Below are 14,788 nucleotides of genomic sequence, written 5' to 3' on the forward strand. Positions count from 1 at the left end.
ATTGATCCATAGGAAAGGTAGCTGCACTGTGTACTTCCAGTGTTAAGAATAGAGTTCAAATAGGAATAGTTTAGAGCGGCAGCCTTCCGTATATAAGAGAGTTTGCACAGTCAAGTACTAAAAATCCTGCACATTGCAGTTCTCCACACAAATGAACTGTCTTTAAAGTGAACTCAATGTTATGCTCCTTAAAGCAGATTGCAAACCCTATTTTTGCCCCGACTTAATTTTTCTTTAACCGCTTCACAGCCACATGCAATGTGTTGCAGGCCCCTCTGGCAGTGGAGGGTTTAAACCAGTCCAAAAAGCCAGCAGTGTTCACGTGGCAACATATGTTGCTTATGTTCATTTGGTTTACCCAACCAAGAAGCACCACCTTCAACATGGTGTTACTGTACTTCTCCACCTGTCCTTCTCTGATAAGGAAGTCAGGTCAAAAGGGTGACAAAACTACTCTACAGCACCTTTAACAATCTTGGGAAATGTTAATTGAAGCTAAACTTTCACAGTATGTTTCAACCTTTAAAGTGACAGGTGGCACTTTCAGGAGTGACCAGAAACTGAAGTGGGGGGAGCCCCATCATTGGAACGGTCAGTCCAATCATCCGATAAAAACAAGCAGGAGCCTCAAGTACAGTATACCGTACCTGGTATATTATAAAGGCAGTGCACAGATAATCCGTTGTTTTGCAAGTCTAATACATGTAAATTACACATACAAGCCATACCACACATACCTTACACAAGGTTTAGAAAAATAAAAGGACTAGATTTTAACAGATTTATTTTTTTTTTGCAATCAATAATCTGGGCATCAATGCACAAAGTAGATTATAATAAATAAATGACGACCTAGTTTGTCAAACACATCTTGTGACAAATGCATTAATGATCTATGAAATAGTTTTAAGTCAGAGATTAATAAGGGCTAAAACCAAAATTGTTTCACATTCTTTAACTGTTCTTATCTCAATTCCAGCTGTCTTTTCTTCTAAGCACTTTTTTGATTCCTGTAGCAAGAACTTGTGCTGGGCAGTGACATTCCCAGAAACCTCAATTGATACTAAAAAAAAAATACCTGAACCTCCCAGAGAGAACTGCGGAAAGCCAACAGCTTTAGTGTGTCTATCTACAATGTGAATGCATTGTTACAATGACTCATGTTTCATCTAAATATTTTATACTTGTACACTTATTCTAGAAAGGTAATTAAATGGACAAGGAGATGATACAAAGCTTTTTTTTTTAAAGTGATTAAAGATCTACTGGAGACTGAAGACAAGAGAAATGAAAATGTCATAAATGAGGTAAAAGTCTCAATGCACAGTCTTCGATTTCTTTCAATAACAAAGTTAATGTAGAACACGCCACTAAATATGTACAGCATGTTATGCAGTCGCTGAATTAGAACATACTGTAGGGGGTAGTAGTAACATCAACTCTTGCTACTTGGGAGAAGCAAATTGGAAATAGTGTGTTTTTGTTTCAGTTTGTTAACACAAGAAAGTAAGACATCATCTTGATTCCCGGTAAGCATGTCTTGTTTATACAAGAGAGTAAAGAAAATTATTCCCCGGTTTGGGTAAACGCAATGCTTAGTAAATAGTATGACTGCACACTGATATTAAGGTAGTACAAAAAAAATAAATTTAAATTTCCCTTTTTGCACAAAGAGTACCAATATGACTGGGTAATAAGTGTCTGGGTTCTTTTTCTTTCTTTTTTTTCAAGCAAGTTAAACAGTTCAGTTTGAAACGAATCTGCCCATTTGGAGAGTTCGGTCAAATAATTTCATGTCACAATTAAAAAAAAAATCACATATAGGAAATAGGATAGATTACCCATCATTTTAGACGTTTATGGCAGTTAATAGCAATCTTTTGGAAGTTTTTAGAAACTACAGTATGCTTTGAATCAGGTTGCATGAAGTGAGGTGAACATAGCAGTGAACAGTTTCATGAATATTAAGACTGTGTAATCTGCAAGGTTTCCAACATATCTTCAACAGCCTTTAGGGAGTACTTTGTTTCTTTCATACTGCGACCTGCAAACTAAGAAAAGAACAATATTATGGTACTACAGTATATTGTTCACAGTATAGAAATTCTTAAAGCGTCATACTAAAATGTTAATAAAATCTTATTTCTCCAAAACTTAAGAACTGCAATAGAAATGTAGTAAAATGAGACATTTGTAATATTCAAGATATTCTTTAGAAGAACGTTGTCTGTTCTTGCTTCTATTTGTGCGGGTCTAATTACTGCTTCATTTTGCTTTGTTTGAATAGAATTTTTTCTATTTTCATCTGCTTTCTATGTTCCTAGTTTGTACTAGTGGTAAATAAAATAAATTGCATGTTATAGACATGTTTTTTTTTTAGTGGTGATAAAAAGAGTGTGTTAAAAGCCTTCTGCGTTTTAGAAACAAACAAAAATGTATTGTTTGCTTTATTTTCTGAAATTGCTACCAAATACGATAACCCCCCCCCAAAAAAAAAACCTCCAACTTGTATTCGGAAGTTGAACTGTTAGGCAAGATTAACAATCATGTATACCATTAAATGAAAATGTAATTTCCACTCCCAACAGTACTTGCGCAGGAAGAAATTAAGCCCAGTCAGTGATACCTTCCTATAATTATACTTTGCCTACTCGATTAGTGGATTGCAACCCTTTGAATAGAGAACTGTTGACTGCTCCATGCTGATTTTAAAATTAGTTTTTTAACGGCATTGACAACCTCCATCACTCATCAGCCTGATTAGACTCAATATATTAAGTAGTTAAATTGCTGTTTTTGTCAGTGAAAGGCACATTTTCAATATACAAGCAGTAAACTCTGATTTTCTCTAGGGAGTACTGCTGTAATTTGCTTTTAGTAAGGGAAACTATTTCTTAACTTAATGTGAACATCTAAACACCTAATAAATTTTTTCAATATAATGGCATATTTTCTAAAACACCACTTCAATCCTGCATATTACGTCTTTGATTTAGGACTGCCCTCCTCAACTAACTTCATTTAGTAAGCTTCACATGATGTGTGGCGAAGGATTAAGTGATCAAGCACAGTTCCACAGAGGCAGAAACAAGCTTCAAGAGCTGTTAACCTGCCTCTGACCTTTCACTAACCATCAGGATCAATCAGTCGCTGGGAATTCTTTTGAAATATCAACTCTCATTTTGATATGGTATATAATAAAAATGTATTTGATGTCGCACTGGCACACTGCATGGCACTGGGCAAAACATTTGGGAGGCAAAGTGAATTGGCGGCCTGGTGCATTTACAATATGAAGTGAAGGGAGATCACCTTAATGGCCCAAAGTTGCAGTGAGCACTGGGTCCCAAATGAGGGTCTCTCGTCTGTGACAATAAATCTCTTTTCCATGGAAGAATTTCCATACAGAATAAGAGCATGATAGAATAGCTAAGAGAATGTTTGTCACTGTGTTATTTATTTATTTATGTGTGTGTGTGTGTGTGTGTGTGTGTGTGTGTGTGTATGTATATATGTATATATATATATATATATCTCAATGTTGCCTAGTAAATTCTTGAATTTGCAAACTTGTTTGCACTGCGTATTGTAGGTGTAATCCACCTTTTTAAAATTCCCATAACTGCCCGCCATGATAAGAAGCTTTGAACAGTGACATGGAGAACTTTTTATTTCCACTCTCTAGCCGATAAAGTAAGCTACGCCCGGCCTGAAGGAGAACAGAATGTCTTTTCTTCTGCCTCTGCCCTTCCATTCCCAGGCAAACAGGAATGGTCCTAATCTGATGCTTTGGGAGTTCCAATTCCTTCAAGAAGCAGCTTTGATGCAAAAAAACAATGTTTAATGCTTGGGAATCTTTTGATAAAATCACTGAAGCTTTTGAAGCTATGAGGTCAGATTTCTGTGCTCTGAGTAAACATTTAAAAGATAATGCTAAAATATTAAAGTTAGCATGGTCACAGATTAAATAATGCATAGTACAATTTTCCCATGGATAATTTAAGCTACTTAGAACAAGATAAGAGTCCATTGTGACAGATATATATATCTATATATATATCATTCCATTATTAACAGTACATGTAGACCACAACCGATTTATGTTTAGTAATACTAGGCTAGCAGAAATAAGTAGTAAAGCAGTGTACTAATGGCCATACTCTGTATACTCGTTAATTGGTATACCACTTACCAGAGGTGTGTTGTATACAAACATCTATATTATTCCTATTCATGTACACATGCACACACGTTCTTGTAGTGAACCAATTATATCTAGTGACTGCCTGGTCACATGTTCTTACCCACTGAACTTTGCATCTGGGGTCCTCTTCTGCTGCACTGAGACATTTAGTGAACCCCCAGGACGGATCGATCGGCAACTTACTCATCATTGTGTGTAGATTGTATTGATGCACATATTGAATGATTTATATATCTATATATATATGTGTATATATAAACGGCAGCTTGAACTGCTGCTTTAAGTAGGGAAACTGTTTTAAAATGTCAAAAAGGAACATATTCTAGCATTATGGTGCAATTGTCAACTGATTCTCAATTACATGGAGATGAAACATTTTGATTAACATATTCAGAGCTTGTCCGACTTTTCATGAAAATAGTAGCTTCTCAAAATAAAACTACATGAGCTTATTTAACAAAGTTGTCAAGCAAGTCAAAACAAATAATATCAACAGACTTATGTCAAACCAAATGTTGATCAATGCGAAACACTAAAATCACAGGTAATTTTCTTTGACGAGCAATTATTTTGTCTGCATTGATTATGTAAAAAGAACACACTAAGATGTGAAAGGAAACGTTGCTTTCCCTAAAAATCTTTGCAACAGAATGACATCTGCATATTATTAGAAACAACATGGGTCAGTAACATTGAAGAATTGAACCGTGTACAGAGAAAGCATTTAACCGGAAAACAATTACAAAAAGATCACATTAATGTATTCTGTGAGCATTAATCAAAATGTGCCTGCCAGAGCCAACATTCTTCTGTTATTGGACATGTTAAATCAATTCTCTAACTGAAGAGGTGGAGGTAGCAACATAAGTACTTTATTAAATTAAAGTGGACCCATAATATCAATTATTTACAGCTATAGGACATTCCTTCAAAATAATTAGCGCGCTGGAATGTATAAGGTATATTCTCTCTATATAGTATATAACTGGATGGATATATAAATATGTATGTACTTCAAATGTATGTGTATTACAAAAGCACAATGATTTAAACATGTATAACTGTGTGTTATTTAAAATACAATGGAGAGTAATGCTCTTGATCAATAATGTAGTCTGTAAAAGCTTTTTTTTAATTTTTTTTTTTTAAACAAGAGTGAAATATCCTATGTTTATATTCATATTTGTATTTAGTGCCCTACTCTCACTGCTACTTGGGCATATATGTCACACAAAAGAGGACAAATAAATGGGTTACATAACAATTCATAACCTGTTATCCATAGGGAATTAAAAAAAAGAAAGAAACCCAAAACATTGCACAGAACTAAAATGACAAACTATCCTGTGAATGTCAACCATATTATGGAACACCAGTTAAACAGCGTCACTACAATTAGTTATTTGTTCTGACCAATAGTATTCGGGATCAATTTCTTACTGACAATGTAATGACATTGACAAAGAGTTGGAAATGACAAGGAAAGTGCATTTCAAAAAAGAAAGAAGGATCAATATGTAGCTTATTGTAGAATTAATTCCATTCCAACCTGGTAGGCTCGGTTTATTTGATTGGCAGCCCATGTTGCATACTTCATGTTGTCCTTTTTCATTTTGGCACTGGCTTTAGGATTGGAAGCAATGTGGCTTGATGACTAGAAATGTGAGCAGATTGATACAATAAGCAAATGTAAAACATCTGTAGAACACATGTAGAAAATTGTTTTTGCTATTAACGTGAACACTGATTACGACAGATTGAAATCAAGTCTATTATTTAATGTGCTATTACCACTTTCCAAGAACCAAAGCATTTTAGTACTTGCAAAAGAATCAAACTTTAGAACTCCCAAAGTGGAGTGCTTACAGTAGCTCACTTACAATGTATCCTGAAAGCATCAACTACTGAAAGCACATATATTCATGTGTAAAACGCATTTGAACAATTCAGAACAAGTTAGGGCTGGGCAACTCCAGTCCTCAAGGTCCACCAACAGGTTAGGTTTTCTGGCTATCCCTGCTTCAGCACAGGTGGAGTCACTGATTGAACCACCTGTGCTGAATCAGGGATATCCTGAAAACCGGACCCACCCCTGGAAATTAAAGGAATGTAAAAGCTGGTAAACAGAGACGAACAAAAGGGTTTGCAAGAGTTCTGATCAACTGAATGGCGGCATTAAGATCTAAACGCAAAAACAACATTTGGAGTTACCAGAAAGTTAGTTAAAAAAAAAAACCCCAGAAAACTATAATAGTACTTGAAGTATTCAAAGTTTGCATCTACTAACGTAAGGTAGCAAATGCAAACAAAATTGTGTTTTTCATGTTACAAATGGCATGAAAACAATTATGTTTCATAAACAATTAAGACTCTTACTGTACATAGGATCACTTTTATTTAGTTAAAACAGACATTGTAACTGAATGACCGATATGGTGTTCTTTCTACGGTAACTTCTTAAATCTCTCAAAGCCTTAATTGATTCTACAATAGGATTAGCAGGTTTGTTCCTCTTCTCAAACAAGAGTCACAATAATGCAATGGATTAATGTTATTGCAATGGGAAACCACAAAAATACAACCAAATGCATGTTGTTCTTCTCTGTTGTTTAAACCTGCATTCCCTCTTAGGCTACACTTTTTGTGCCGGCGACGCTACCAAAAATCTGGTAGTCACTGTCCTTAGATTTTTTTCAGCGACGGTCTCCCCTTGTGGCTAATCAGAGAGCTTCTCCGTCCTTCTGCCTTCCCCTTTTCTGACGTCACTGGCCTTGTAGCCAGCGACGTCGCCTAAACTTAAATTACAACTATCGCGACGGTGATGTCATCGGTCACGTCGCCGGCACTATAAGCACAGCCTCAGCCAAGCGGAAAAACATTTTGTATAGAATTTAACCATATCATTTGTTTCCTTAAAACAAATCTAATCATTCTTAGAAAGGAAAAAAAAAAGGTGTTAGTTTGGCTAAAACCGTATTCATCTGCCAGATTTACTCCCCAAAGCATGTCACTGCCATCAATAAACCTAGACTGATTGTCCCTGTAAGAATAGCATGTACTTTAACGAATTGATGTTCAGTATGGCAGTAATTAATCACATCACTATGCCTCATTATCAAACCAGTGAGCTAGGATTCAAATGAAGCAACTTACTGACAATGCTATGGAGCTACTGGCCATTTCTTCATCTGTACTCAAAACATATACTGAAGCACTAATAAAACTCACCATGTACAGTCCAAACAAAGCTCTCATATTGCGATTGTTCAGTTTCAGGGCCTGGGAAAAATACTTTCTAGAAAGTTCTAGGTTTTCAAGTCCACCTTGTGTGTATTTAACCTGTTAACAGATTATATGATACGTAAATTAAAATGTCTGTACATAGCACATCTAGAAACAGGTACATAATGATCATGGATAAAAATCTTATTATTAATACAGCGACTACACTGTGCAAATGCATCGTCTCCCACCAACTACTATATTCAGTTTACAAAATAAGATGCATGTTTGTTCTTGTGTTTTTGGTTTTCCCAAAGGTATGGCAGCAGTAACTTCTTCGTTCCAAGAATTAAGCATCAAACCTTCAGAGTGGCCAAAAGGGAAATAAGTGTGGTGTGACGCCATACATGTGCATAAGCAAAATGTATACATACAGTATACCTAATAAAGGGCTATTTTCTGCAAAAGAGAGAAGGTTTATTCTTACAGCTCAAACAGCATTTGCATTATTTAAAAATATATATAAATGTGCATGCTATATATACTTAAAGCAGCAATCCCACACTTTGGGTATTTAAACAGCCATCCAATAGGAACACTGATGAGCCCCCGGTACCTGCGAGATTTGGTGGCTGTTTCGATTTGCCGGTGAGAGCATTAATATCAGTAACTACATCACTAAGTATCATGAGTACTGGGGGATTCCCAGAGCTAAAAATAATGCAGTTTAGTTCTGCAGAATCCCTGGTTTAAATCCAGCAAGGATGGCCACTTTAATGATGTTCTGCTTTTAATTAGTATCTATTTTAAGATGAATGGACTATGCAAAGTCTCCCAATCTGTAAAGGAGAGCAGTACAAAGACCAGACTAAAAAAAAAGCCTTTAACAAAAATGTAAAGAGAAGATTAAGCAACATTATAATTTTGGGAAACATCTACTGCATAAACCTGTACTAGTAAAACAAATCTATTATTACCTTTCCTGAAATCACTTGATAAATAATTTTATCTTAATTTTGTACGCTATAGTTAAAAATTAGAACAATTAGATGCCGAGTTATCAGTACAGTACATTGCAATGAAAGGCCATGAACCCATTGGATTACTGCTAAAAGAAATGGCAAGGTGTATTTACCTTCCCCCCCCCCCAAAAAAACTAATAATTGGTAAGTTACTATGCACAGTAAAAGTAATACCTAGTTAGCGGGAATAAGATAAAACCTGCAAAGCTGCAGAGTACTAAAAGGATTGATTTAAAAAAATAAAAAAAAAAGTGCCATACCATATACCTGGCCAGAAATAAAAGCATTTGTAAAGATTTTCACAGTAGAATTGGTTTTCCTAACAAATCTAATAAGACCAAGAGTAAAGATGTAGTTCCTTTCATCTAGGGGGGTTCTGGTTGTGAAAGCATTGTGAACACACACTGACAACAGACCATCTGCCCTCGAATGTACAGAAAAATAATAGATTACGCAACAAAACTATTCGTGGAGAAAGTCATTCTGAGAACCATGTTCCTGTCATCCCAGTGCTGCATGGCAATAATCCCTTAGGAAATTAAAAAGGTTCTTGCATTCTAGGAGTATTATTTGTGGACCTCCAACATGTTTTAGACATTAACAGTGGTGCCACCCAAGGCTCCTTTTTATAATGTATCCAATGTTATCCATTTCATGGAATATATCATCTTTAATTCTCACTTGGCCACCCTGATTGACCTGGTCTCTTTTTCCAGAGAGGTCAATAACAGAGAAAATAAATACTATTGTATGGGGCGCCTTAAATTTCCGCAATTCTTTTAATATTAAGGTTGGAATCACAGACAGAGTAGATACAGGAAATCAAACCACTCCCCAGTACTAGCTTCCCATATTTACATAACTAGGACAAATACTTCTAGGTGTCAGATTTGGATAACAAGGGATCACCCACCCAGCTGTAACACATCACTGGCATTAGTTCACTTTTGTCCTAGGTGGGATGGCCCCTTTATGGTACGATCTGTTATGTATTATCACGCTCTGCAGTATTAACAGTAGTTAAATGGTTGATAATCAATTTAAACCGAATGGTGCCCTCTGCAAATACTCACTTCTGCGAACTGCTGGCAATAGAGGTGGTTGTGTGGATTAGTCATTATGAGCTCTTCCAAACAAAAAGCAGCTTTAGCATAGCTAGAGGGAAGAAATAACCCAGAAATTGACACATCAAAAGCCGACTCATATCCAAACTACTGGGGTAAACAAAGAACATCATTATTTTTCATTGATTTATTTTGCGTTAAACTTCACAAGGCATGTGATAATGAAGCCCATTTGGACCTATGGAAAAAGTCAACAATCTAATTAGAATGAGTGAACTCTGCAGAGATTTAAATGGTGAAGAACAGAGGTGTTATATTTAATAAAGAAATGTTAAAGGGAACCGAGTTAATGACATTCTCATGACACTATATTTTGGCTATATATCAATTCACCAAATAGCATTGTGAAATCTAGCTTTGAAAAAGTACAAAATCACGAAATGTTCAGGCAGATGTTGCTGTATAGATCGTATATTACTTTAATACTGGCAGGAACTAACTTTGACGTGATTACCTTTTAAAATACATAAATATTTCTTCAAATTTGGAGTAAATGGCTTATATTACCATATGTAGCATCATATTGCAACACCGTTTAACACATTTTGTCATATACAGTATATAATGCAATTAACATCCATTGTAAGTGTAGGGAGTAACCATCTAAACTTATATTACTAATGAATTGCAATTAAACTCATTCAAACATTAGGTTGTAACAACGGTTACAGTACAAATAAATATAGCACTACAAATAAAATATTGGTTATAAGTGTGAGCGGATAAAGTCTACCACTGCGAGTAAAAAAAAGTGACAAAAACCACCCATTTTACAGCAAATACAAATTTCACATGGATCCCTACCGGCAAGGAACTTCTTTAACCCAGGCATGTTGAAATGGACAAGAAGCAAAAAGTGACGAACTGAGTACAGCTCAACCCCGTTATAACGCGATGCAAGCGTAGCTCCCAAGTTTTTTGTAAGTAATGTGGATTTTCTCTTCTGAACACTGAACACGTGATATACATATATACAGTACCATGCAGATCTTCCTACCATGCTGTTTTCTGATGCCACCTGCCCCCTCCCCTCCTCTGCCCCCCATCCCAGGCCAGATCTAGTCTTAGCTGTGCGCTGCAGGGGTGACCAGGGCTGATCATGTCCCAGGTGGCAGGGAGCTGGATGTCTCTAGCTGCTTCTGTTGTCCACTCCAGGGGTGCGCAAACTTTTCCCCCTGCACAGCCCTGCCTGCTCACCTCCAGGCTCGCGCCCCCTTCCTCCTCGGTTCCGGCTTCAAATGACGCCATGGCAACGCGACGTCACGTTTCCTCTCTCCCAGCCGGAAGCTGACAGCAAAAGCAGGGAGAGAGCTGCCAGCTGCTGCTGATTCCCAGATCAGTCCTGCGTGGGGGGACCGCTACGCCGCTGAGTCTGGGACAGCAGGGAGAGTTATCCCATCTCTCCCCCTCCGGCGGCCGCGGAAACCCTGAGGGGTGCAATTCTCTCGCGCAAAAACGAGACCCGCTTATAAAGCAACGTGATTCTTTGGACCCCAGGCATTACATTATAACGGGGTTGAGCTGTACTTATTTACATATCATTACCCAGACTCCCTCACTGCAGTGGAATCATTGTATGTTAAGAGCTAATATGGCGAAGGCAGGTTTGTTGACCTGTCTGAGACATGCAAATGTGCTCATAAGGCCACAATTATAGTGCTGGTGCGCGGCCGTCTCATCTAAAACAAAATATTTTGTCGTGCCAGGATACAGTCGCTCCGTTGCGCGCACTATGTGCACCTTCAACAGAATGCAGGTATTTGTTTCGGCGTCGCGGGCACTATAATTGCGGCCTAAGTGGTATCTTTATTTGCTGTACACTTTACGGTGGAGGTCACTTTCTTTTACTCACCCTAACTTTGTGTCTGGTTATACCCACTCCCAGCTTCACTTTGCTTACCCAGTACCCCATCCTCACACTGATGAGACCCAAATGTCAAGATAGCGGTCTGTGAATAGGTTTACTGGATATGCACTTCAACCAAGGCGGTGTTGAAAAAGCTGTATAATGTGCCAGGCATACGCTTATAGGGGATACATGTCAAAATGGAAAAGAAGTGACGCACTGTGACTACTCATTTACATGTCATTACCCAGCATCCCTGGCTGCAGTGGAAGCATTGTATGCTAAGAGATAATGTAAAAATGCACGTTTGTGGACCTGACCTGTCTGAGATGTGAATGTGCTCAGAAGTGGTATTTTTATTTGCTGTAACTTCAAAGTCAAACTCAACCTCAAGGGCAAGATGATTACAATTATTTCCTTTAAAATTACTTTCAGCTGGTTCCAAGTCTGACATTTTGAATTGCTTAAAAGGGCCATTTGTCCTTCAGACTGCTTGGCTGTCTTAAGTTTTCACACACATTTAATTATGGCAGAATTGAACAAGATACTATTTATAAATTGACTACATTATTGCGTGCTCCTTATGACTTTAGGTAAGGTGAGTGCTTGTCATTGAGAAGACATTAGTTAGGATAATACAGAGCAAAAAATATTTATTTAAAACTTCTGAAATTATATGAGCCTGTTAAATGAGCAAATATTCAAGAATTAAATAGAAATAGCAGTGTTAGGCAAGTTGCGATAGTGCAGAGTAAATGAGCAACCCATGTTGACACGAGGTTGAAACATTAAAAAACATCTTCCCCCAAACGTCCCATCCTTGCATTTCGGCAACCGCCAAACCTCAGACAGTAGTCAAAGGAAAACTTCATAACCAACTCAAGGACGCAGAGGATGGCACAAGACCATGCAACAACACACCACTGCAAACACATATGCCAAAATCCCATAGCCAGTCACAAACAGAACATTCTATGTTAAAGGATCATACTGCTGCACATCCAGGAAAGCAGCCCCCCTAGCCACCTTAGGCTACGGCCCCAGTCCTCCCTCCTGCACACGCGCCTGGCGGCATGGCTTCGCGTTTAGAGACTACAGCTGCGAGCGGCGGTCTGTAGGGGAGCGGGGCCATGAGGGGGCATATCTGCCCTGCAATTGGCTGCGCGCCCACGACGTGACCGCGTTGCGGCACAGAAAGACAAAGTTATTGTCTTCCATGCAATGGTACGCGTCACAGCACTTTGTGCCCCATAGAGGGCTGCGCTGTGGTGTGTGGCGAGCACGCCATAGCACGCGTCGCCGTGACCACCGTGGACTCAGCCTAAGGCGGAGGACTGCCATGACTGGGGGTCAAAGCTCTCCCTCACCTTCCAGGGGCTCCTTGGCCGTTCTCCTTTCCGCCGGCGGGAGTGGGGGATGACGCGGGATGGGGAGGAATGGGGGAGGAGCTGGGGGGGGATGGGATTTAAATCCCAGCCGGTATAAAGTGCGGCCATTCCGCTCCCGGCTAGAAATCTGGTGGCGGTAAGGGCCTAGTTTAAGGGGGCTTAAATAGACCCGTCAGTGGCAGCAGTTGAGGGGCAAGTGCTTGTCCTTGCTAGACTGGGCTCGGGGCTGATAAAGTGACTTCCGGGAGCCCACTCGTGACAACGGCCGGGTCACGTGGGCCCAGCTAGAGGGTTACAGGGTCAGCGGTTCAAGGACCGTCTGACCTTTCACCCGGTATGCGAGCACTCTGGCTGGGGACTGGCATTTACTCAATTATTTAATAAAACAAAGCCGCAGCCTTTTATACATCCAGATCCGGACTCTGGCGTTATGTGTATGTGTCTATGTGGGTACTGGGTAACGAGGGGAGGGGAGCTCCCTCGCAGCCTCCCTGGTCATCTGGTATATATGATTCAATGCAGCTAATGTGACCAAGAATGCTACATTGGTGAACCCAGCCAATAACTTCAAATGAGAATGAACCTACACAGACACACCATGAAGAAGGTAGATACTACACTCCAGTGGGACACCACTTCTCACAGTCGGATCATTCCATAAATCATTTAAAAATCCAAATCCTCAATGGATATTTAAAATCACTCAAGGACAGAAAACATTTGACACTACAAAAAATGATCGTGTGTAAAAAAATCCCATGTTGGTATAAAGTACTCATTTTTTTAAAATGTTTTCTTCATTTGCATCTGTTAATTTTATAACTCAAAACCCTTCTCGCAACCCCCCGCCTCCACCCTCTACCCCCCTTGGGACTGCTGATGTAGATGTAGGGTTCTACACGTCCTCTTCATTACTCATCATCACCTTCATCCACTTATTGCCCTGTGTTTACGATTCCTTTTTCCATTACTTCTCTACATAATCGGCTTTAGATTGTTATCTTATTTGTTACATATTTGTAATACTCATGGAATATTTTGTATATCAGTATTGCTGACCTGAGGAAGACAGTAAAGCTCTCATAAGCATGTCTTATAATATCTATTGTTGGTCCAAATTAAACGGCTTTCACCTAATAGTACTCAATTACTCTGCAAAATATCCAAGACCTACTCGTTGTAACATAACAAAAATTGCACATTTTTAAAGACATTTGCAGTCTTGAAAACTTGCTTTGTTTTTTCCTCTAACACAAGTGAACTTTTGCAATATGTTGGACCTTCTCAGTCGCTTTGTGACTATCCTTGTCCAAAAAATAATAATTCACCCGACTGTGAGCACGATAGGATACTAATACAAATGACTGGAAATTTAGGGTGGCCAAGTTTCTCTGGGTGCGGCTACATGTGGTCATGGCCAAGGTTTCTTTAAGGAAGAGAAACAAGTGTTTTCCATGACTTCTCCCTTGTGTCCTTCTTGGATTCTCACTACTTTAAAAAATACTCTTGCAATGTAAATTTGGTCCTAAACAATAATGTGTTACACAGACATTTCTCCTCCCTTGGGAGGGAATGGAGGGAAAAGGGAACACATTTTTTTTATGGGGTGGCACATTTTACTGACTGTCTGAGAGGGAACCAACACACTACAAAACCCCAAAAGGCTTTAACAATAGGGATGAAACTATGCACAGTTGTTTTTTTTGTATTGTATCAATATTCTAGCCCCCAATTAATTAAAGCGTTTACATAATCAACTTGATACGGTCTGCCTCTCGTACGAATTACTTCATTTTTTTTTTTAAAACAAAAAATGTTAAGAGAAAGTCTTTCAGAAAACTATGTCCTCACGAAGGCTATGATGGGTGTGTTCAGTAATCACGAGCTTCACTTTACATTTCCAAAAACACCTTTGTACAGTAATATACATTTATTTTCTATGCTACAGTTTGTTGCTGGTCCCTCTTGGCAGCAAATGGGTT

General features: G+C 38.6%; 1 protein-coding gene across 3 annotated transcripts in view; it reads right to left on the reverse strand.

The window, feature by feature from the left end:
* Window positions 1–767: 767 nt before the first annotated feature.
* EMC2 (ER membrane protein complex subunit 2) overlaps window positions 768–14,788 on the reverse strand; it is a 78,764-nt gene continuing 64,743 nt past the window's right edge. For all 3 annotated transcript variants that reach the window (XM_075582471.1, XM_075582469.1, XM_075582470.1), the window contains exons 9-12: window positions 9,522–9,603; window positions 7,433–7,543; window positions 5,754–5,858; window positions 768–2,051 (exon numbers count right to left, since the gene is read on the reverse strand). In XM_075582471.1, coding sequence (XP_075438586.1) covers window positions 1,965–2,051; window positions 5,754–5,858; window positions 7,433–7,543; window positions 9,522–9,603 — 385 coding nt within the window. In that variant the 3' untranslated portion in view covers window positions 768–1,964. The remainder of the gene's footprint in view (window positions 2,052–5,753; window positions 5,859–7,432; window positions 7,544–9,521; window positions 9,604–14,788) is intronic.

Source organism: Ascaphus truei, chromosome 2 (assembly GCF_040206685.1).
Source record: "Ascaphus truei isolate aAscTru1 chromosome 2, aAscTru1.hap1, whole genome shotgun sequence".
NCBI classification, from domain to species: Eukaryota; Metazoa; Chordata; class Amphibia; order Anura; family Ascaphidae; genus Ascaphus; species Ascaphus truei.